General features: G+C 27.0%; 1 protein-coding gene across 3 annotated transcripts in view; it reads left to right on the top strand.

The window, feature by feature from the left end:
* LOC136088971 (receptor-type tyrosine-protein phosphatase S-like) overlaps positions 1-25,421 on the top strand; it is a 160,937-nt gene that overhangs the window by 7,521 nt on the left and 127,995 nt on the right. For all 3 annotated transcript variants that reach the window (XM_065814261.1, XM_065814263.1, XM_065814262.1), the window contains exon 3: positions 18,763-18,885. In XM_065814261.1, the coding sequence (XP_065670333.1) occupies positions 18,763-18,885 (123 nt within the window). The remainder of the gene's footprint in view (positions 1-18,762; positions 18,886-25,421) is intronic.

Raw genomic sequence — 25,421 nt, 5'->3', positions numbered from 1 at the left:
TTCATTTCTCATCGAAAAATATATTGGATATGAGTCGTAGAGGTTTAATATTTTACTATAAATACTCACAAGCAATTTATTTTCTTAAAAAATGTACCTGAAATTAGCAAATTTGCAACTTCTGTGCGTGATCATTCATGAACTGCATTTAAACTATTGTTGTGACTTTAAGACGCATAATGCAATCCTGTAACTTTCTGGAAAGCTTTACTAATGTTTAAAACATTATTTAAAAAAATATATAACACTGAAACTTATATTTTCCAAGGAATTAAATTTTTTTTATCTACTAACTAAAATTTAAGTTTTTCTGTTCTGTGCATGATTCCACTTCAAACTTAATTTATTCTTTGTTAACATTGCTAATGTATACCATTTTTTGTTTACAAAAATTTATATAGATTAGAATTAAATGAGAGTAAATTAGAGATCGCCAGTTTTATTATTATGAAAATAATAAACAAAACATATACGAGTTTCCGTTCGTGATTCTTTGGAAATGCCCATAATATAACCTTTTTGTTTATTGTAAATGTTGAAGAAAGTTGTTACACTGATATGTCATAATTTTATAGATGGAGTTTTTGTATTATGTTTACTAAAAATATATTTTTTGTCAATTATAAAATTAAAAACTGTCCAGAGCAATATTTTTTGTTTTCTGGCCATAAACAAACCAAAACTATTGCAAATTTTTTTGTTTTAATTAGTTTTAGCGAAACATCGTTCTTTGTTCCTTTTGAGATTATGTAAAGTTGCTGCTCTGGGAATGTCAAACAGTTGTATTTGCAGTAGGTTTCATTATCCATTATAATGGGCTTTTGATTTTCATGAAGCTTTTCTTTCTAATCATCAACCTTCACAATTTGATGATACAACTGACCGATTTCTTTTTAAACTTTTCATTTAGACTTCCATTGACCTTCTTGTTATTTAACCAATTGGCACATTATGATTCAGAAGAATCTACTTGTCTAAAATGAATTTTCTTACTTCTCTTTGTGACTTTATTGTATTAATATAGTTAAATCATTACTAGTGGTAATAACTAGTAATATGTTTTATATTTCTAGTAATATATCTAGTATATATGTCTTATATTTATAGTTAATAGAGTTTTTGGGTCATGTAGGCAATGGTGGTACTAAGCAGGGGGAGTTCATGAGTAAAAACTTAATAGGATAGGTATCGTAAAAAGTTTTAAAGCAAGAGTTGTTAAAAATGAAAAAATATCCTAATGTTAGGGTGGGTGGGGGGTAGTAGCCTACATAGTTGGTTTAATAATAATAATAATAATTTTTTTAAACATCTTTGCTTCCAACAAAGCTGCTAGCAACCACTATTAGAGTTGAAGTTACTGGATGAGAAAAAAAAAGATTGTAGAGTAAGATAACGATTGACAGACGACATAAAAGATTTCAAATTATATGAATCAGGAAAGCAAGATGAAAGAAGGGAATTCCAAAGAACTGATGTTTGAGGAAAAGATATTGCAAGAACTGTATCTGAATCAGTTGGTATCAGTTGAAAAAAAATTAATACCAGCATACTCGTATCAGTTGCTACAGATGAGGCTCCAAGCATGTGGGAGGGAAAAATGGTTTTACTTTTTTATTAACAAAAATTATTATTAATAATGTATTTTCTTTTTACTGCATCATTCGGCATGAAACCCTTTGTTCGCAAATCTTCCCATAAGAAATTTTAAAGGATACTTGGATTATTTGTTAAGATCACCATCATTAGTCTGAATTACAATTATTTTAGTAAATTTCTTTAAGAAGTCAATTACAAATACTTTAATTTTCTTTTGCACATGAGGTATGATGGTTATCTCAAGGCCAAGTTCTGTAGGAAATTGCTGCTTGTTTTAATGAAGTTAAAAATTTTTAATGAGAAGAAAAATACATAATTTTAGTTATCAGGCCCTGACTACAAAACTCTATTTTTTTCTTTTAAGTGAGAAGTTAAGGACATGACTTTTCACTAAGAAGTAATGTCTAAAGCTGTTCAGAAAATGACAATTTTATTTGCTGGTTGTTTTCAAGAATTTAGAGACAAAAAATGCAGCATTTTTAATATACTGAATAAGAACAAATATTTTCAAACCAATTTTTTTCATCAATTACTTAAATTAACCAAGCTCAGTTTGAACCTGTATTGGCAGATTTAGAGGACAAAGCATTGTAGTGTTCTAATTTTACTTATCTAATCCATGAACTTAGAAACCTTGAAACATGAGCTTAAAAAACAGGATAAAGTTATGTTTGATGTTTAGAACTGTTTATCTATCTTCTATTTTCAGCTAAAGATGTTTTCATTTGGTCTTCTCTTAACTTTTCCTATATGAGATCTATTAAAAGCAAATTAAGAAGTCATTTTGAGGCAAGTTTCCAGTTATGCCTAAAAATCCATGTCCCTGGTAGTACTGAGCTGAACTTGTTTCTTTTAACAGAGGCCTTGTTCATCAAAGATTGTGTTTTGGAGTAAGAAAGTTTACAGAGGGTTGTAAACACAATTAAAAATTGTAGTGGCCTTCATGACCTGAGGGAGATATGTTACAATTTATCTCAGTATCATTATATAGGAGTCAATTTGAAAAAAAAAAAAATTTGACATCTATATAAGATTATTTAGATTATTTTTTGAATTTTCTTTTTTTACATTTGCTGCTTTAAAAAATTGTTTTCGTCTTTGTATTGTTGCTTGAAAAGTAATCATTTTTATAGCTGTGTTGTTATTTAAAAAATAACGATTTTGATGTTTGTATAGTTGCTAGGGCAGTGACAGTTTTGATATTTGCATTATTGGTTTAAAAACAACAGTTTTTTAATATTTTATATTATTTTATTCAATGGAGATTTTAATCAAGATTTTAATAAGATTTTAATCTCATAGCTTCTTTATTTCTTCTTTTTTTTTTTTTATGTAATTCACCTCCCCAAGGCTGAGAGGGCCACTACAGTCAAAGAGGTTACTTTATTTTGGTTACAATCTTCTCATAAATTCCAAAACACCAACTTTGACAAACCAGGTTGCTGCGCGAAGAAACACCTTTTTTTTTTTTAATTTTCCATACCATTTTACAAGTCAAATATGTTACAAATTTTGTAATTCTCAAAATTAATTGGCTTTGTTTCATTTTGAATTTTTTAAGTTTTTATAGACTTTATCTGTAAATATTTAGACATTGATTAAATTTAGTTAGAATTTGGCTAACATCTCAATGAAGTTGTGACAAAATGATATTAGTTAGTTATAATAAGCTGCAATGTGAGCATTATTGTCTCACACAAAGTAGCCCATCCATTGATAAGCGACTGTAGCAACTGGTCTGGAGGGTGTCCAGCCTATTTTTGAATGCATTTATTAATGAAGTCTTATCTTAATTAAACTCTTCTACGGCTTGTGGTCCAGACAACATTCATAGTCTTACAAAATTGTTTTTCAGAACTCTCTTCAATTCTCTCTAAACTATTTTATAAGTGCTTGACTGAGTCTCGTTTTCCTGCCTGCTAGAAAGTGGCATTCATTGTTTCAATTTTCAAAAACTCTGAATAACATTCTCACCCCTCCAGTTATTGTCTAATCAGTCTTCTTTCTGTTATTAGCAAGATTTTGAGTCTTTAATCAACAAGTTTCTGACATTTTATTGATTGTCTGACAGTAAGTCAAATGACTTACTGTCAGACAATCAATACAGCTGATTTGCTAACGCTAAAAGATTTTATTGTGAATTTAATGAACTGAAAGTCCATTTAATTCACAATAAAATCTTTTAGCAGTTTGAAACTGAAGTGACTGAAAGATTTTATTGTGAATTAGATGGAGGCGGTGAGGCTAGGGCTATTATTATCTTTAGTTTATTGTACATATTTAAACTACTAACAGCACACACATAGAAAATTTTAAATGTTTAAATTCGTAGGAGCTATTAGTAAAAAAGGAACCTGTTTTTTAACAAAATTTATTCATCATCAAAAGTATAATTTTTTAACAAAAAAGAACAAAGTATATATCTTTTAAACACATTATTTTTTAAATTAACAAAATACAAATTGTTAACAAAAAGGAATAGAATGCAATGATTGTTATGCAATTAATTCTCTCTGGACAGTAATTTCTAACAATCATTCAAAATAACGAGTAGAGTTTGCAGAATAATTTCTTTTGGAGAATTACCCGGAAAGCAATTGTTAAACTATGCCCTAAGAAACTAATTCCGCACAAAGAATTATAATTTAAAGGCTGTAGCGCTAAACTCAATTTTGGTTGAAATAACGACACAGTTAATATAATAATTAGTTGTAACAATTTAATATATGGATATAGAAATAAATATCAAACAAATATTAAAGCAATTCTCTTTCTTATAATATGCAAGAAGATGAAACATTACATGGTACCAGAAGTGGACTGAAGAATATTACAAAAAGATTTTTGAAAGTGCTCTATAAATCTATAAAAAAATCTGTAAAAAGAAAAAGGAAAATGGAACACATATTACCTTCCATTTTTTCCATGTAACAGCAGTGTTGTATTTAAAAGCAGCAATGTCAAATAAATCTGAAGAAGAAAAATACTCAATAAAATGAAGAAAACCGGAGTAATAACAAGAGTAAATGAACCAACATAATGGGTTCTCACTAATAAACTGACTACTAGTCATGGAAAAACCAAAAGGACAACTAAGACTCTGTCTGGATCTTATATGCAGTTATATGCAGTTTGCAGAGACTTATATGCAGTAATGATGTAGTGGTAGAGCGCTTGCTTCATAAGCGAGAGATTCCGAGTTCGATTCCCACCACGTTCCTGGTAGTATTGCACTCAACTTGTTTCTCCGCACAGGGGCCTTGTTTCAGAGTTATAGAATTGGGAGAGGGTTATAATCACAAGTAGCCCCCTCATCCGTAATGGCCTTGCCTTGGGGAGGTGAATTACAAAAAAAAAAAGAATAAAAAATTAAAATAAAAACTTAAATAAAGCTATAAAAAGAGAACATCAATTATCTACTTTGGAAGAAATACCAACTAGACTTTGTGGTGCAAACAATTTTAAAAAGCTAGATGCAAATAACAGTTATTTGTAGATTCTACTGGATAAAGATAGCTCTATATTAACTACGATGAACACACCATTTGAAAGATTTAGATTTACGCGTTTTTCATAAAAGAATCAGTCAATGTTTTGATGATCTTCGTTTTGTGCAAACTGATAGCAATAATATTCTAATATGGGGCACAAAAGTGCTGATCGTACTGAAAAAATGGGAATGACCCTAAATACTGAAAAATGCAGATTTAAATGCAGATTTTAAAAATGCAGATATAAATTTAGTTGTAACAATTTATATAGAAATAAATATCAAACAAATATTAAAGCAATTTTTTACTTATAATAAGTAAGAAGACAATACATTACATTGAGTATATATATTTTCAACAAAATTGACTTGAAAAGTAACAGTATATAAATATTTAATGAAGTATATATCTTTTAAATGAAATTTACTTAAAAGTTATAAATATTTAAAAAGTTTTAGATATTAAAAAATTATATATCTTTTCAACATTTCTTTTTTAAGAAATTCGAAAAACATAAAACCTACATGTCTGGCAGTTGAAATATGATTGCGTGAATTTGCTTTTAGTTTGGAGATATTTTTATTTAAGTAAAATAATAACTGAGTTTACTGCCTGGTATGTAGTTTTTTCGTATTTTAACAACCTAGTATTTATTATATAAGAAAAATAATAACTTACTTGATCAAAAAACTGCACGCTAGGCAGTAAACTTAATAAATAAGTTTACTGCCTAGCGTGGAGTTTTTTGATCAACCCAGAACTTATTACATAAAAAAAAAAAAACTTAGCTGCCTGGCATGTAGTATTTTCATATCTAAGTACCCAGCCTTTATTACGAAGTATGACATTAGGTTGCTGGTGAATTTTTTTTAAAACGCATGTGTGTTACAACTGCCGAGCACCTAGGTTTTACGCTTTTACTATCAGGCTGCTAGGTATGCAGACACAGAGAGTTATTATCTGATATAAAAGTTTTAGATCTTATTACCAATTAAGCAGGTATCATCAGATTATAAAGATTTAAGAATAACTTGTAGCGTGGTCAAAAATATATAGAGAATGATGAAAAAGGCCAAGTGTGCTAAATCTGCTTTGAAAAACTCTGTGTCAAACACACGCAAATGAGTTAAATTAAACATTACTTATAAGCAAAAATGTAGACTATGTACTTACTTAAATCTTTTTTGTTTGCACAGCCAACTAACCAACAACAAATTTGAAAAAATAATAGAATTACAAGTAAATATCTTGTGCATGCTTATTTAGTTCTGTATGTATCCAATTTTTTTAAAGCACAGCACAATTTTTAAGTAATTTAGTTTCTTTTTAATTAACATTGTTGACATCAACTTGTCTTGACTTCTCCCCCTCCACTTGTCAACAATTGACCCTTCTTTCTCCTACTTTGTTGATGTAATTAATAGACAGACCCTAAAGAGCATCAATTTTATGGTTTGTTTTTAGGATTTTTGGAGAGAGTGTTTTCAATTTAAATTGAAGTGAGTTATATATTATAAAAAACATTTATGTAAAATCAATTTATAAAAAATAAATGGTTCTATACTTTTAAAAAATGTGTTTTGTGCAAAACTCTTTCCGGATTTCCTATATATAGCATCTTCATTAATTTTTTTGATGTAATAATTTTTAAGTTATACGTTTTTACATTCATATTATTGCAGATATTTACAGCGATGACAGTTAGATTGTATAAATTAGACATTTAAAGTTTTTTATTATGTTTATATTGTTTAATTGAATATATATCTTGTTATACTATTCCTTTTGTTTTTCTTTTAAAAATTAAGTAGTGTTAAATAATTATTTATTCGGTATTAAGTATCAGCTGTTTTTGACTGAGTAAAAAACCAATTGTTATTTAATTCAGAAAAAAAAAATTGGAGGAAATACTAGATGCAAACAAAACATATTTATTACTTAATTGTCACAAATTATAGATATTTTTGAAATTTCTCAAATTTAAATGAATTTTAATGAATTTCTCTAACTGATTTAATTGTCATAATTTTTTTTATGTTCTTCACAACAAATTTTATGAAATGTCTTAATTAAAATCTCGAAGTAATGGTTTCCTGCTTTATACTAGATAAAGAGTTCTTCTAAACAATAGCCATAAACTTATTATAAGAAATTGAATTATTAAATTATTTCAAACAATAATGTGTTTTCTTTTATTGAACACACCACTTCAATATCCAATTTAAAGACAAGGTTTGAAAAAAGAAAGACTTTAGAAAAAAAAGTTTGGAAAAAAGTAAGACCTTATTAAGATAAGGCTGGAAAAAAGAAAGACCTTACAAGAACAAAACCCTTTTTCATCCAGTCAAAAAGAAACTGAAATTGATGCACAGCCCATTGAAGAAGCGACTAAAACTGCATATGAATATTACTCAATTAAAGAGGAAACATCAAAATGGGTATGCAGCAAAAGTAATAGATGCAGATCTAAAAGGCACTCAAGTAAAACATCGAAAAGTATACTAGATTACCATCTTGAACATGATCACAAAATAGTATAGCCGAAAAAGAAATGAAACATGAGTGATAAAAAACAAATAGCCATAAGAATAATAGAAGTCTTTTACTATTTATTATTGGTGTCTTCCATTTATGTTGGTAGAAAGTAATTCCTTTGAAAAATTTGCTTTTTGTTTAAATCAAAAGTACAAAGTACCTTGCCGAAAAAAGTTACAATCACTTTTAACTAATTTATATTGAGAAAAAGTTTTGAAGCTATATTGAAAACTTTTGAAGTCCAAGTTATTGTCAATTAAAGCTTTATCTATTACTATTGATGAGTGGATATCATTTCAAAACTTACATACCAGTAACTGCAGTTACATACCAGTAACTGCAGTTACATACCAGTAACTGCAGTTACATACCAGTAACTGCAGTTACATACCAGTAACTGCAGTTACATACCAGTAATTGCAGTTACATACCAATAACTGCATTTACATAACAGTAACTGCATATTTCGTTTTTGACAAAACCAATTTCATCACTTTTTGTTTGAACTTTGTATACTCAATTATAAATTTGGGCGCCATGATGCAGATAATTTTAATGAGGTTTTGCTAAAAATACTTGAAAACTTCCAACTGGATGATAAAGTAATGGATGTAGTATCCGACAACGCCAGCTATTTACACAACTGTCAAAATTTTTTTTTTAATTTAGTTTAAACATTTAACAAATAAAGTGCATGGAGTATGTTTTGCAATTACTTGTATAACATGTCATAGATTTAGTTGAAGAAGGTGAAAATAATGGTTTGTCTAAATTCTTTTTTATTTGAAAAAAGGACATCTTTCAATCATTTTACTTAACTTAATGATTTATTAAAAAAAAGTCAAATACAACAAGGTGTCGAAATAAATCACATTCTTTATTTGATTCAAGATGTGAAAACTTGTTCAACACTCCACGATTCTAATGGCAGAAAGAATGCTTATACTTCACTACTACGTAAAAGATATTTTTGATTAAAAAATTCTTTAATTAAAAATATCTTTTACTTGTATTGTTGTTTTTATTTAAATTTAATTTAAATAAAAACAACAATACAAAGATATGAGAAAATATTTGCTCTATGAAGACGAATTTGTTAACTTAAAAGAAACGGTAAATGCATTAGCAAGCTTCAATCAAGTAAGTGTTTCATTTTTGAGTGATACTTATGCAACATGTTCTTTATTTATTCCAAGTATGAAGTACCTTGATAAGCAACTAAGTGGAAAAAAAGTGAAACTCCTCCTTTAACTATGCTATAATTTGCATTTGTTAGAATCTTTTCAAACTTACAATGATTCAAATGAATTAGAGAATAACTTGTTTTTTTATGTGCCAATTTTTTTGGATCCAAATTATAAAAGTTTTCAGTTCTTCGAAAAGTAGGAGAAACAAAAATTAAAATGTGAAAAGGAATTTTTGCCAGATTTTTATCTGACAAAAAATTTTGTGAAATAGTTCCAGTTAAAATGGTGACAGTGAAATCAAAAAAATTTAAGTTATCATTTTACGATAAAGATGATGACTCCTAAAATGATAGTGATAAAAATGTAAGTTTAGATTTAAAAAAAGAAATCAGTGATTACATAAAACAATTTGTATGCAAATCGAAACAGAATGACAACTGAATGTTTTCAAATGTTGATGTTTTTGTACAAAAATTTTGAATTTTTTAATTTAGTTCAAAGTTTAATAAATGTAATACCGAAGTATCTTCTTGTAATACTTAGTTTTTAATTATTATACTGTTCTTAAATAAATATTCCTAATTTTAATATTTGAACTCTTTTGTGTTATAAATAATAAAGCTAGTTGCATCTTGAATAAACAGTTATTTTAAAAAACAAATTATATTGTTTTATTTTTTACATCTTTATATTATACAACAAAGAATAGGGTGGGGCTAGTTAGCAACTTTTTACTAAATCTAACAGATCTCCTAAGAGGTGGGTAGTATTTACAGAATATCTTTTTTATTAGAAAGATAATTTCATGGAAAAATGTAAAACTGTTTTTATGAAATTATCTTTAGAGAATGGAGTAAAAGCGGGTAAAATTAAACAATCTTTATCCCTTTTTTCAAAATTATATTTGTTATTTCTGGTAAAAAGTTATGAGTTAAAAATGGAAACGGTTAATTATGGGGTTAAATGAAATACAGCATTTATTAGCTTGGTAAATAGGGCTTTTATTAAGTAATAATGTCTAAAGTGACCAATTAATTTTTATAAATTCTTCGTTCAATTCTTCGTTCAATTCTTCAGCAACTCATTATAGGCGTGTCAACAACATAAGTGAAATACATTATTTTTAAATTAAAAAATGTCTGTACAAAAATTAGCGCTTAAGTGGTCCAGATGATGCCGTATACAAAACATCTTCGTCCAGATGGATAAAAGATAAGCAATTCATGCAGTGGCTCACTAACTTGTATGTTCCCGCCATTAAAATAATCCAGATATAGTTTAGACAGTTTGTTAAAAATTAGTTTAATCAATTAGTTATTTAAATAAATAAATTGAACTTTGGTTATCCAATTATTGGTACTCAAATTTTAGTTAAAGATGGACACTTGCACATGTTACCTATTGGGTTGTACTCCTTCATATTGAAAACAATATCTTGTTAATTTGCTTACCAGCTCTTTCGCCACATATTCTGCAGCCGCTTGATGTCGGTAATACTTTCCCCTGTTTAATTGTAGCTGTTGGGGGTTAGAATTGTCAGAGGGAGTGGACAAATTAATAAATTATTTTTAGATTGTGGTATTGCAATTGAGTTCGAAGCGAGCACTGGGCTTATTTTGGGGCTTTGATAAGGAAGAATTGTGAACTTACTATTTAAATGCTCTTCTGCGTTGCTCTGAGACAAGACTATTAGGTCTTCTTGAAGCACCTAAAAACAAAAAGTTTAAAAAAAAAATTTTCTAGTTAGACTAAAAATACATAGGCTATTTGTAGTTAGACTAAAAAGTTAGTCGACTTATTAATTTTAGTTAAAATGTTAATTGACTAATTTTAGTTAGACTAACATGATAGCTAATTTTTATTAACTAAAAAGTAAGTCGACTAATTTTAGTTAGACTTTCGTTGTATGATAGATGACGCAGCTCAGGTACAGATTTTGTTACTTATTTTAAAATATTTTTTAATATATTCACATCTTTTTCAAGATAAGGACTCCATACCTGTTTTGCAAATTTTAAATGCAGGCGTATATAACTAAAATACAGCCATTTTATTAGTTCGCTGTCTTTATACATAATTTATTTGCATATTATACCAAATTTATTGTTACCAATAGATAATGCCATTTTGATTTGTTGTTCCCATTTTAAGTCATTTGAAATTTATACGCCTAGATCCTTTTCCAATTTAGTAGTAATTAATTCTTGTTTTATATTATTGTTAGTCATAAAATATTTATATTTTAATTTTTGTCACCAATATGCATGATTTTACATTTTTCAAAATTGAATTGCTTTTTTTAGTTCATTATCCATTTTTCTAATATAGCTTTCCAGTTTATTAGCCATTTTTCTAATATCTAATATAGAGTTAGTTAGGTATTAAATGTTTTAAAGTTTTACAAAGAAATAAAGTCAAGGAAACTGGGCTATAATTTGAAACTTTATTTCTACTGCCATTTTAAAACAATGGTGTTACATTTGCTGTCTTTCATGAATTAGGTACTACCTTCATAAATTGAGTTGTTAAATAATAAAGTTAATGGATTAGAAAAAGCATTTAAACATTTTATTAAGACGAAATGATGAATTCCATCTGGTCCAACTGTTTTTCATGGGTTTAAAGCATTTATCATATTAATAACTTTAGTTAAGGTAATACTAATAAATTGTAAATACATGTTAAAATGTGCACTAAAATAAAACTAAAATGTGTTTCTTAATGTCTGGATATTTTTATTATAAATCAACCTTATAAAATCAGTCGCTAACAAATATATGAGGAGAATTTTTAATAATATTGAATAAAGCAATGATTTCAAAGATGAAAATGAAATTGTATAGATTTATTTAATAAGAAGTTTTTTTTTACTTGAAAATTTTAGATGACTCCTTTTTGGGAATAGGTACAAAGAATTTATTTTACAACCTGTTTTGGCTAGTTTAGCTTTAGAATCAAAATTTAGTGTCAACTATTGATTTATTAGAAAAAGAATCATTTCACATTTCTTTTTGTTCTTCAAGTTGCACTAATTAAATATTATATTAATTAAAATGAAGAATCCTAATACTTTGCTCTAATTAGTCCACTCCTAATATTAATGTATTGTTATCAAAATGACATACAATGAATTATACAAATGATGCCAATGTTTTTATTTTCTATACTGCAAGAATTTGACCATAACATAGTTTGGATAATTTCCAAAAAGTAATTGCAGAGGATGGATCACGCATTAATAAAACAATGCTATAAATTTTTACAAAATTTTTGCCCACCTTAAATTTTTTATTATTTATCAATTTTCTCTGCTAATTCCAAAAATGTTTTTTTCCGTATCATGGATTGTTTCAAAATAGTGTTTTAAATGCCAACCAGCAACTGGGAGCCCATATATCAACAGAAATTAGTGGGTAATCTAATAACAAATTTATAAATTAGTTTTAAATTTGTTAATGTAAAAATGTTATCGATGAATTTAATAGGTAATAAATTTCTTTCATGGAAGATTGTTAGTGTGCTTCGCTTGCAGCATAGGCTTGTATGAGGAAAGAAAATTAGTGGGTTACAAGACAGATTGTTAATACATATATTGTAGATGGAAAAATATGTAAGGAATAGATTTTAAAAGCATATTAAGCTACTTAAGACATATCCTTTTGTCATTCTCAGAGTAAGTAGAAAGGCAAAGAACTATTACTATGACTGTTACTTTTGTATGATTGATATTATGAAATAAAAAAAAGCCAAAAGGGTAGAAGCTCTTCAATATCCAGACATACCATCATCTACAGCACCGGTTCTAAATGATGATAGTCTACCAGTACTACAATTTCCACAAAGTGTAAGTGTGCTTCTCAATCATATGCTACTGTTGTTTATGTATATGTTGAAGTTGTTATATGTTGTTATTATGTGTTGCTATATGTTGTTGCTGTATGTTTTTCATACTTTTATGAAGGAAGGTGCAATGAGTATTTTATCTCATGAGTGAGTTAGTGAAGAGGAAGCTTTTGTAGCAATAATGACTTTTCAGCCTCACTTTTCAAATCAGATTAAGTTAGATGATTTAATCAGAGATTTAGATTAGATTTTCACAATAACAACTGTTTATAGATATCTCAAAACAGAGTTTTAAGGATATTTATTAACAGAGTTTAAATATTTATTTCAAATGGAAATAAATATCTATAATTAACTGTGGCTAATGGTAATCATTACAAAAAAGTTCTAAAATCGTATTACTCCAACTACATATTTAACTAGTATTTATAAAACAGTTTGTAAAAACTTTTTTTTTGGAGGAGAAGCTTTACAATATATTTTTCTCATGTTTTTGAAGCTAATAAAGGCAAATATCAATGATAGTATATTTATTGGATCCCAAATAAAAGCAATGTTGAAGTCAGAAAAACTTAAAAGAGCAATTACAAAAATAAAGAAGCTTGGTGTGCATTTTGTGATGTTGTTCATGGATTCCAAGGAAATCACAATGACCCTAATTGCAAACAATTGATTGCAAAGCTTATTGAAAAATTCAAGAATTATATGTTGTGTTCATACCTAGATTTCTTCCCCAAAAGCTTTGGTGATGTCTTGAAGAGCCTGAAGAGAGATTTTATCAGGACTTTGCAAAATATAATTTTTCTATTCTCCTGCTCACCTATTGTATTTCTCTGATTCTTCAAATCTTAAGGAAAGAGTTTTTATTAAAGAATTGTATGGTGATTGTAAGTTTAAAAATATTTAGAATAAAAAAAAAAGTTGTATTGTTTCTTTTTGTTTTCACTAATATTGTACTTTCCTAATATGTTTCAATATATTAAAAAGTGCTAAATGCTGTGTAATATCCTTATAATATTAGAATAGATTGATATAGGGTAGTTCCATGTCAATTAACCCAGGCCATGTCACAATGCATCTCAGATTTTACTGATTTTTATACAGTCGAAACTACTTAGTCAAATAAAAATTCCTTGAAAATTTTAGCCCCTGGCTTTAAGAAAATCCTAAAATACGACCATTTTACTTTTGACAGATATTGGTTAGGTCCCTCTTGTCCCCTCAGAATTGTAACATATATTTAGAGGTTTCAAGTCACATAACATTAGGAGTACTTAATCTTTTTTACTTAAAAATTTATACCTGGCTATTTTCAGGGGTTACAAATCCAATAAAATGATCAGAAATATAAAAAATTATTATAAAGTACCTAAATTGCCTTAAGTAAATTTAGGCAATATTTTATATATCTGTTTTTAATGCCCAAGAAAATCATGTGGCCTTGATGATATCAAAAAAATTTTTTTATGTGTCGTTCTATATTCATTGATCTTTCAGAAAACATAACATGGAACGGGGCATGGAGCTCACTTTTTTGTCGTGAAACATTACAATTGATTTTTCTCTATCTTCCAGACTAGCTAGAGCTCTGAAACTTTTGGAATTTCTGAAGCGCTGATAAATTACATATTAAAATTGTTTCCAGTGACCAAAACACAAGGGGAGGGAGGGCTGGGTCATGTGCCCCACTTTTTTTTAGAGGAAACTTGCAATAGATTTTTTACTACTTTCCAGACAAACTAGAGCTCTGAAAATTTTGGATTTGTATAGTCCTTATGAACATGTGTTAAAATTGTTTCCAGGGTAGACTACCAAAGAATCTATGAACCTGGGGCACCAGAGGCCATGCCTTTATTTTACTTATTTTCTCTAAAAAAAATTTTTTAACAGAGCAAAGATAACTTTTTTAGGTTTATACTAGTTCTGTTTTATTTATTTATTTACAAAATAAAATAAAAAAAAATATTGTGTCAGTTATTGTAACAGGTGCATCAATGGTACAAATTTTATAAAATATGTTTAAACCCAATAATCATCTCTAGATGGTCAGAAAAGTTTGTTAAAAGGGTTGTGTGGATTCATAAACGTTGCCATAACATCTTTAACAGATGACAAATTTTAACAATATACCATCATCATAAAAAAATTTCAATACAATAAATTTCATTTATCATACCAATCCAATGAAATGTATCAACACAGTATTTACACAGAATAAACAAACCAATTTTCAATCCATCAATGTTAATTTGCTGGTTAGTTTGAGAAGTTTTAAAACCATAAAAAGAAAATATGTTTGTTATATTAACATATTCACTTGTTCGTTTAAAACTAATAGTATCTATAAGTTCTGGGGTAAATTGATGATAGCTCCTATTTCCAGGAATTGTTCTACTTTTTAAATCTTTTCATAATGATGGCAGATTGCTAAAATTTTGTCATCTGTTATTCCAGAACTCTAAATTAATTCTTCTCTTGCGTCTTCTCTATAACAATCAATCTCTTTAGATCAATATTTCTACAACAAATTAGTTTATGACAAATATCATTTGACAGTTTTCCAAAATCACACAAATCCATTCTTAGTGTAAAACTAATTACTAAGTTGCAGTTCAGATTAAATTAAAAATGAAAAAACAATAGTAATTAATATAATTATAGCAATTGAAAATTGAAAACTAATATGTAATATATAATTATGGAAAACTAAACAGTTTTCTTTTATTTTTTTGAATGTAAAAGATAATTTTTTTGACTCTTTAATAAGGTTGTTTAGTTTTAATAAATTTGTTAATGTAAAAATGTTAATGATGAATTTAATAGGTAATAAATTTCTTCTAGACTAATGTAATGACATGTTTTTTTTTTCCTACTGTTAATAGCTCTTATTTAATAAAACAACTTGGTGTTAACATTTTATAATTAAATATCAGTTAAAATAATGATTTTAAAAGTTGATAGTTTTCTTTTTATTGATGTAATGTTATGGCAGGATGTTTTTTTTTTACTTTTGAAACAATTTAACACATGTTTATCATGACTACACAAATTCTAAAATTTTCAGAACTCCAGTTTGTCTGGAAAGCATGATCATGATGACCCAATCCTTCATCCCTGGTGACTTAGGCCCTGGAAACAACTTTATCATGCACATTCTTCAGCACTACAGAAATTACTACATGGTATTACCCTATAACATATTAACTCAGAGAAAATTTGTGCTTATATCAAGGAAATATGAAATTAAGCATAAATTAAAAACTGTCGATGTTAAGCCAAAGAGAATATTATTTTTGAATTCCTTTGTAAAATATACATATATAAACATTTACAAATCTAAGTGTGAAAGATCTTTTTTACATTGGGTAATTATATATAATTGTAAACATTGAGCGATGGTTCTGTGTCTTGATGCTAGTTGTTGATATACCACAACCAATTTTCAGTTTATCTCATTAATTTGTTGAGAGGAGAAAGATATTTTTCGTGGATCACAGTTAAACTCTGACGTAATTTTAACATTTTATAACTAATTTTAACTCTTTCATAAATTCAGCATTTTTTTAACTATGTATCTTCTAGACAATTTTCTAACACAAAGTTTGAATGATTTTTTTGTAACTTTTGAAACATTTAACAACATTTTGTTTAAAAATGACACAAAAATGTTTATGTTGGCTTTAATAAAGTATTTTTGCATAAAAATTAGTTATAATCTTCAGCATTTAAATTATGAAAAGCAGAGTTCTAGTTTTCTTTGTTTACATCAAATGCTTGGCATTTCAATATGACAATATTTTAAAATTTTTGTCGAATTAACATAAAAAAAGATAGTATTTAAAAATTTTAATTTTGTTTTAGCCAACTTTCAATTTTGTAAATAAGTTAATTATTTTATTATTAACATTTGTTTTTTAACAGTTGTTTTTAAGATAAGGCTCTCTAATTGTCATGAGAGCAACTTAACTGGAAAGTGAATAAAAATATTTCTGATTCCAAAATTAAATTAAAACTTTGGACAAAGGTTTGTAAACCTAGTGTTAGCAACAAAATAAAAATTTCAAAACAGGTAATGACAGGAATGACATCTGGTTGTAAAATTTTTTTTAATTCCTTTTTAGCTCAGAATTACTAATTTCTAGTTAAAACCTTTAAATAACTCAGTTAAAAAAATTATGACCAATAGCCATAACTATATATTCAAAATATTTTTTAATATATAAAAAAATTAATTTTTTACATATTTTTGACAAAATATATAAAAAATTAATTAATATTAATTTTTTATATATTTTGTCATAATAGCAAGCCTCCAATTAAATATTTATTTCTAGACAGTAATTTGCAAAATCATTTGTTTGTTACAAAATATCACAAAGAGCACACAAAGGGTCATTCTACAAAGCAATTGCATTTACAGGCAAAATAGCTTTTTTGAATTGCTTGTTTTACAATATTATTCAATAAAAGGATCTGAATGACATAAAAGGAAATGAAATACAGCTGAATAAAATTTCTTTTGGTTGCTTTTTCTAGTAAAGTATTTCCTGTTTTTCTAAAGTACTAATTTGAGTCTCGACTGTGTAGTCTTGATGGCCTTGTAGTAGTCTTCTTGGCCTTGATGGTGAGTTGACATAAAAATACATTTAAAAAAAAAACAAGTAAAAAGACTAATTTAAGACATTAGATTGTTTGACTTAAGATAAGATATTAAAAATTTTGTTAATATTTATTTTTATTATTATTTAGTAAGTATCAAGACTTTTCTAATAATAGCAAAAAGTCTGATTGAACAATAGTTAGAGAAGTCAGAGCAATCTCCAGGGTTTTTTTATAATTGAAAAAGTCAATGGATTCAAACCTGATTTGAGGACAAAGAGGTGTATTGATAAATAAGTATATGCCCAGGCCAAGCATTGCAGTTTTTGTGAATAAAAAATAGAATTCAACTCTGATATATAAAGATAAAAGGCATGAATTTAAATCTACAAAGAGCAAAGGTGTAGTGATATATATATATATATATATATATATATATATATATATATATATATATATATATATATATATATATATAAACATATATATATATATATTATATATATATATAAATATATATATATAGTTTTTTTTTCATAATAATTTTAAAGTTGCTAAATTCAATCCTAAAATGAAGCGGTTGTATTGCCATGTCGAATTAAGGTCAATTATTTTTTGAATTGTGGTTCATTATTTATTATAAATATAGTTGTATATAGATGAATTTATTTTTTTATTTAGTGTATAAAACTAAATTTCAATTTGAACCGATGCCAAAATTTTGGTTTTTCACTTGTTTATAATAATAACTACTAGATAGACTTTAAAAAAATGTAATTGTTAACAAAGTTTTTGAATCTTTCAATAAAAAGGAAACTTTTACTAAGTGAATCTTGAAAATGGTGAATCTACAAATTGTTGTTTGTTTATTATATTTTGTTATTGTTTATTGTTTGTTATATTTTGTGATGTTTCTTTCTTCTACAACTTTGGTTCCAAAAAAACTCCAAAAATTGATATGAATCATATGTGTTATTAGATCAGTCTAACCTTTGTCATTATTAATGTTAGCACCATTTTTTATGGAAATATTTAACAATATGTTTTTATTTAAACATTAAAGCCGTTTAATAGTTTGTACCATTTTCCTCCATTTTATTGGGTTTCAATAAAACTCTTACAAACTATTAGTTCTTATTTATTCAATTAAAGTATTAAAGTTATCTTAAAAACTATTTATATTTTATTACTTTTGTAACTATTGTATTAAAGCCTGTTTTATAAAATTTGTACAAATTATGATATTTATAATCAGTTTATTTATAATAAAATATAAATCTTTTTATAATAAAATGCAAAGTAGGTTTAATATTCCGAGAAAGGTAAAGTTTGGTAAAAGATATTTTCTTTAAAATATATTTTTGAGCAATTAAGTAAAATATATACCAAGCATAAATGAGAAAAATAGAAAGAAATACTATTTTAACTATTTATCTTCTATTATTATATTTTTATAATTTACTGCATATTATAATTACTTGCTTTGTTTAAAATTATTTTTTAATGTTTAGGTTCAATTTGAAAAGGTAACAACTGTTAATGGTATTGCACTTCAGGGTTGTGGAAAAGAATATATCAAAAAGTTTTTTTTTAGTTATTCTCTAACAAAATATGATAACTTTGTTGATGGCCAGGTTTTAATATTTTTTTGTTTAAAAAAACATTTATTTGTATAATTTTTTTTATTTATCAAATATTTCATTTCAGATGGATATTGTTTTTCCAAGCAACTGACTCCCCTGTTCTAACTTTCTAAAAGAAAATCAATGCAAAAAACAATATTTTGTTTTGATTGTAATGCTAATAAAACATAAATTAAAATGAGCTAAAAAATATATATTTTTACAGTCTGTTAAATATATATTTTTATAGTCTGTTAAAGTTTTAATAATTACACTGGTTAACAAGTTTTTAAATGTTTAGAAAATAAACATCATTTCTACATCAAATTGTAACAATTTATAGAACATTTAAGATGGTGGCTAAAAGATCTAGAAGAAGTTTGCTGGAGCCCAATGATCAAGTAGAAGACTGCTATTTTGTAAACTGAACTGACGGCTTTTTAACTAAAAAAAGTAGAACCTTCTAGAGGATGGCGTTAGTAAATTGATTTATCGAGTTGGCATGATTGTTTCTTTCTTTCTTCACAAAAGAAGCAGAACATGTTTACTGCTGAGATGTCAGTAGGCTTCTTAATAAACTTAGCATTGAAGAATACAAACCATAAACCACTAAGCATGAATTAAAATATGTATTGTTACACAATAAAAGTTGTATGGCTCTTCTTCTCAGCCATTCAATATCTCTAAAAGAAACATATGGAGAAATTAAGTTTGTTTTAGAGAAGATAGTGTTTAATCTCAATCATAAATATATCATTTTTGTTGACTTTAAAATGGTGAATTTTCTCATCAAACAAATGCTTATGTTACTCTGTATGTGGGACAGTTGAGACCAAGTAAACTAATATGTTAAGAAAGACTTTATTGGTAGAAACTTTAGTTAAGTGAGAGAAAATCACTTTCCTCCCTGCGCACATTAAACAGGGATAGATTAAACAATTCATGAAATTTCTTGAGAAAAATAAGGGTGTGGGTTGCTTTAAGGCTGCCTAGAGGTAGACTGATCATTTTACAAGGAGCCAGAACTGGCTCCAAATCCTTTATCTTAATATTCTAATGATGAATAGCTTCTTTCAATAGAAATTAGTAATTTCAATGATCGAATTGGAGAATATTTTGGGGAACCAAGTGAGATTCTTGACACTTTTTAAATTTTTTAAACACATTTAAACAGAAAAAAAGTATTGCTAAAGAAAATATAAATCAAAAGCTTTTTGTTTATCATCTTAAAAAAACTCTATATAAATGATTTGCAATAATTTAAATTCATTTAACACTGCTTTAGACTGCTTTAAAGTATCATACAATAAATTAATTCTTTAGTTAACCATATAAACCAAATAAAATATTTTAATCAAAATAAAATGGATGACAAAACCAAATCACCAGTATTTAAACATTTAAAAAAAAAAAAAAAAAAAAATGCTTTAATTGTCAAATAAAAAATGATGATGTTATCTGTAATTTTATAATTAGTGCAAAGAAAAAATTTAAAACGGCATTTATATAGAAAGCATATTGGAATCTACAAAACAATGGATATGAAAAAATCAAGAAATTGAGAAAGTTCTTAACATAATTGCTGAAAAATGTTTCAGCAATTATGTTAGTGTATTCTACAAATAGAGTGCTTAATGTTCTTAAAGAACAGAGCAATAATAAATCACTAAAGTGCTTCCTTCAACAAAGCAAAATTATATCAAAACAGTTTTTGGATCAACCTATACAGTTTTAAAGCATGAATGTTTAGAGTGGTTTCAACATGGTATAGGCACTAAAGTCTGCAAAGAACTGTCTTTTTCAGGCTCCTAATGTTGCCTAATAAAGATCAAGTTTTAACGCTGCACTTATTCTACAGAGATTATTATGGAGAGAAGAATGTAGAAAGTATGAAGGCCACTGATATTTGCACTTTGTTAGCTGTGGCTGTTATAAGGTCAACATTCCTGTCATAGTCATACAAAAGTGTTCTCCAGAGCTCTCTTCAATTCTTTCTAAACTATATAATAAGTGTTTTCCTGCCTGCTTGAAAATGGCATCTGTGGTTTCAGTTTTTCAAAACTTTGGACAACATTCTCACCCCTCCAATTATTGTCCGATCAGTCATCTATCTGTAATTAGCAAGGTCTTTGAGTCTTTGATCAACAACTTTCTAACACCTCATCTTGAGTCTAATAACTTACTCTTTGACAATCACAGCAGTTAGCAAGTTTTGCTAACTGCTATGATTGTCAGATATTAACTGCTGTGATATATTTTTTGGAGACCACTCCATCAGGAAAAATATTGTGGAGAAAACCTGGCACTTTTTACATGGCTAGATTTTGTTCTGTTGGAATATATATATATATATATATTTGAAATAATATTTGCAATAATATAGTCTAGAAGCTTTGGCATTTTGCAGACAGTTAGAACTGGATGAAGAGACTATAGTCAGTCTAAAGAAGCTCTGCAGGTTCCTATGTATTTTTTATATTCCTCACTTTATATCTGCTTCTATTGGCTGGGATGCAATTGTTAATAATCTGTTAACTTAATTAAAAAGTTGTTCAGTGTAAACCTTCTACTTGGTAATGCTGCATAGACTGTACTGAGAAGCCTGTTTTCTGGTAAGCTTAGCAATAACAAAAAATCTAAAATGGCTAACTGTCTGTTGTCTTGCAAATCAAATGTACCTGAGTTTTACAACTTAAGAAACCTGTTTTGCCAAGTAACTTCACCTAATTCTTTCGCACTTATTTAAATTCTTTACCATCCTTGACATTGACTACACATGGCTTGAAATTGATCCTGAACTTTGGGACTCTGATAAGAATTTTTAATTTGCATAGGATTTTGTTTAAACTGTCAATATCACAAGTTATGTAGCAGTGAAAGATATAAAGCTTACACAGGAATATTGTAAAATTCTGACAAGCGACAACAAAATGAAATTGAAAATGCACCTGATTTTAAGAAGAATATACTGAATTTAAAAGTTTTGGATTTTTTACTCAAATTATAAATGAATTAAGAAGTTCTGATTTTTTCACACATATTTCTTTTATAAATAAAATGTATTGCAGTAAAATTTACAGTAAAATACTCTCTACTTTTTAGCATTAATTAATCCCTATTAAATTGTTTAAAGTACTGATGTCATTGTAAGAGCACAGTTAAAAAATGCAAAAAAATTTACTAAGTTTATCAATTTTATTGTCTAAAATCTGTCTTTATTCCCATTTTCATTTTTTGAATGTCTGTTTATTAGTAAAAGGGTACCATGAGTTGTTTAAGACCAGTTTCAACCCCCCTCTTACCCCAATCTCTCATGTAATAAAATAGTTATGCAGCAAAAATAAATAAAAAATAAATAAAAATAAAGTAAGAAAACAAAATCTGATAGATAAAAATTGTCGTTTTTAGATTTAATAGGATAAATCGCTTATAAACTTTACTTAATTTTTGTTATATCTCTTAAGAGACATTGTAAAAAATCATTTGCATTAAAATGCTCCGGATTACTTATTTCAAAGGACAAAAGGTATACAGGTTTCAATATTTAAAGGTTAACTTTTTTGGGTTAAATCCATACTTGGGATGAACTTAATCCACGTTTACTCCTTTTCAATATAACTAAACCATTTCATCTTATTTTTTAGAATTTACTATTTGGAAGCTCTGAGATAAAGTCAGTTTTCAAATATAATTTTTTTATGTCTAGTATTAAAACCTGTTGTTGTAATCATAGCACATTTGAGCATTAGGGTGTAGTGAAAAAACTTTTTTTTCGAAATTGAAAATAAAAATATTACTTTCAGATGTCTATAGACATTTTAAGATAAAAAATATTTTTTTCTCTCCATATCTTCAAAATAAATTACCAAAATGAAGTTTTAAATATTTTATAAGGATTAAATTAAATAAAGTTACTATTTTATTCGGAAGAAAAATAAACAGAAACATTGCATAAAAAACAAAATACAGATTTAGATAAATTAAATTAATAACACTTATTTTTTTAATACTAAATTAATTTTTATATTATCAAAACAAATATTTTACTATAAAAACAATATTAAATATTTTCATAAAATAACAAAAATCTTTAACTCTAATTTTAATGGTCTGTAAAGTTATTTTCTGTAAATTATGCATTGTTTACCTTTAAAGTTATATTAAGTGTTTTCTAGATTCTGATGTGCAAAGATTAAAGAGTTATTTTAAGTAGAATTATAAATAAGTTTAGGGATCAAAATAATTAAATTCAATAAATAAATCAATTTTAGGATAACTAGTTAAATTTTGTAATATGTTTATGTATTTTTGTTAATTTTTATGATTTAAAGAATCACAAAAAATTTAAATTTTTTATTTATTATATATATATATATATATATATATATATATATATATATATATATATATATATATATATATATATATATATATATATATATGTATATATATATATATATATATATATATATATATATATATATATATATATATATATATATATATAAAATTATATAAATATATAATTTTTATAGATTAATACATGTTATGAATAAAATAAAAAGGACATGTAGTAATTGTTGCCAAGGCAGCATAAAAGTTTAAGCATTCATTGGTCATGGTGCTAATTTGTTACCCTCTAAATTACCAACCCTCAGAAATGTTTTACAATTACTGTTGTTAGAAATGGAGTCCTTAGACACCAATCTTCAGTTTGTGTCAAAAGAAATTGTTCACGAAGCTGCCAAAAAATTCTCTTGTAAATTTAGCTAAGTCTAATATTTTAAGAAAATTATTATACATTATCATATTATTATATTTTTTATTTAGGTTGTTGCAAAGTATAAAAAAGTGAATATCAATATTCAAGTTCAACCTAATCACTATATAGTTCAGAGAATTGAAAAAGAATGGAACAGAGTTACTCAAACTGTTTGAAGAAAAGTGAAAAATACTCAAAAGGATAAGTTGTATAATGAATTTGACGCGTTATTTGATATTCTTCGTTGCAACATAGTATTAAATGCAAGGAAGATCCAATTTGTTCTGACCCAAAATGTTCTCATTGTGCTATTCTTCCGATCTGTAATTGTTCATTAAGTTTAAAAATTCATGAAATGGAGCTGAAGTTTATCAGAGCTCAGAGATTGAAAGTTGGAATGAAAACTGTGTACCAAATACATTTTTGAGATAAAAAAGAACATACTCGGCTAGCTAGACAATGCAAAAGAAAAGAAAAAACTTTAATGTTTAAAAAGTTAGAGTAGAAGAAAGTAGAGTTAAGTAATAACAAGTTTTTTTAATGAAGAAATAGAGGTAGATGTGATTAAGAAACCAAATGAATCTTCAAACCAGTTTATAGACACCAAATTTGACGACGGAAAAAAGCAATCTGTCATCAATACATATCACTTTCCTCTTCTTGCTTAAACAGTTTTAAGATACGGAACAAGTAACAGAGAAGCTGCTGCTATTTCTTCTGCAGTTTTTATAGATCTTGGGATTGTTAATGAAAAAGATAATAAACTGACTATTCATTGACCATCACAAAATTCAAAGGGAAAAGAAAAAAGTACTGGAAAAGCTCCAGACAGAAGATTTACAGTTGTATCAGTCAAAAGAAATTAAAGCATTATTTTTTGACGGTAAAAACAATTTAACTCTTTTTAATAATCAAGGTTAAAGAAAAAATTTTAAATCAAGATAAAACAACATTAAAATACTATTCTAAGACAATAAAAATGGACTTCTACCCTGTCACTAGTAAACCAGGTGAAAAATGTGTGTTCCATTTCTCTCCTCTTAAGCCTGGAGTAGGCAAAAAATCTGCGTTAATGATAGCCAAACCTATAGCAGATTGGTGTAGAAAATTTGATATAAATGTACAGTATATTGGAGCAGACTCTACAGCTACTAACACTGGAAGATTAGGTGGGGCTATAAAAAGAATAGAGGATCTTTTAAATAAAAAGCTAACATGGATTATATGTATGCTGCATACTAATGAGCTAATAATGTAATGGGTTCAGCGGAGTCGTGGGTAAGCTATTTAGTTGTGCTACATTACTTCCATTAGCTCAGGCATTTCCAACAAGAACCATTGGTAAAAGACCAATTGAATTAAATCAAAATGTGCTCGATGATTTTTCAACTGATCAGCTCTATGGGTATAAAATGATTTTGGCTATACGTTCAGGTAACATACCTACAGATTTTATAAAGATTGAGTGTGGTCCTGTTAATCACAGCAGATGGTTGACCACTGCATATAGACTGATGCAAATTTGGGTATCAGTTCATGGACTCTCTGGGCAAAACTTTATTACTTTAAGTCGTTTAGTTGAATATGCTGTTGGTGTTTACTATCCAATATGGTTTGATATAAAAGTGAGTTGGTTTTTTATTGAGGTTCCAAGACATGTTTTAGAAGCCTTAAGATTAGTAAAAATGCAAAACCAGGTTACCAGTAATATTGTTGAAAAATATGTCATATCAGGAGCCTGGTTTTCTCACAGTGAAGCTATTCTAGCCACTTTGCTTTGCAGGTC

This window comes from Hydra vulgaris, chromosome 12, assembly GCF_038396675.1.
Source record: "Hydra vulgaris chromosome 12, alternate assembly HydraT2T_AEP".
Taxonomy (NCBI): Eukaryota; Metazoa; Cnidaria; class Hydrozoa; order Anthoathecata; family Hydridae; genus Hydra; species Hydra vulgaris.
This window is presented reverse-complemented; position numbering and strand designations above follow the sequence as displayed.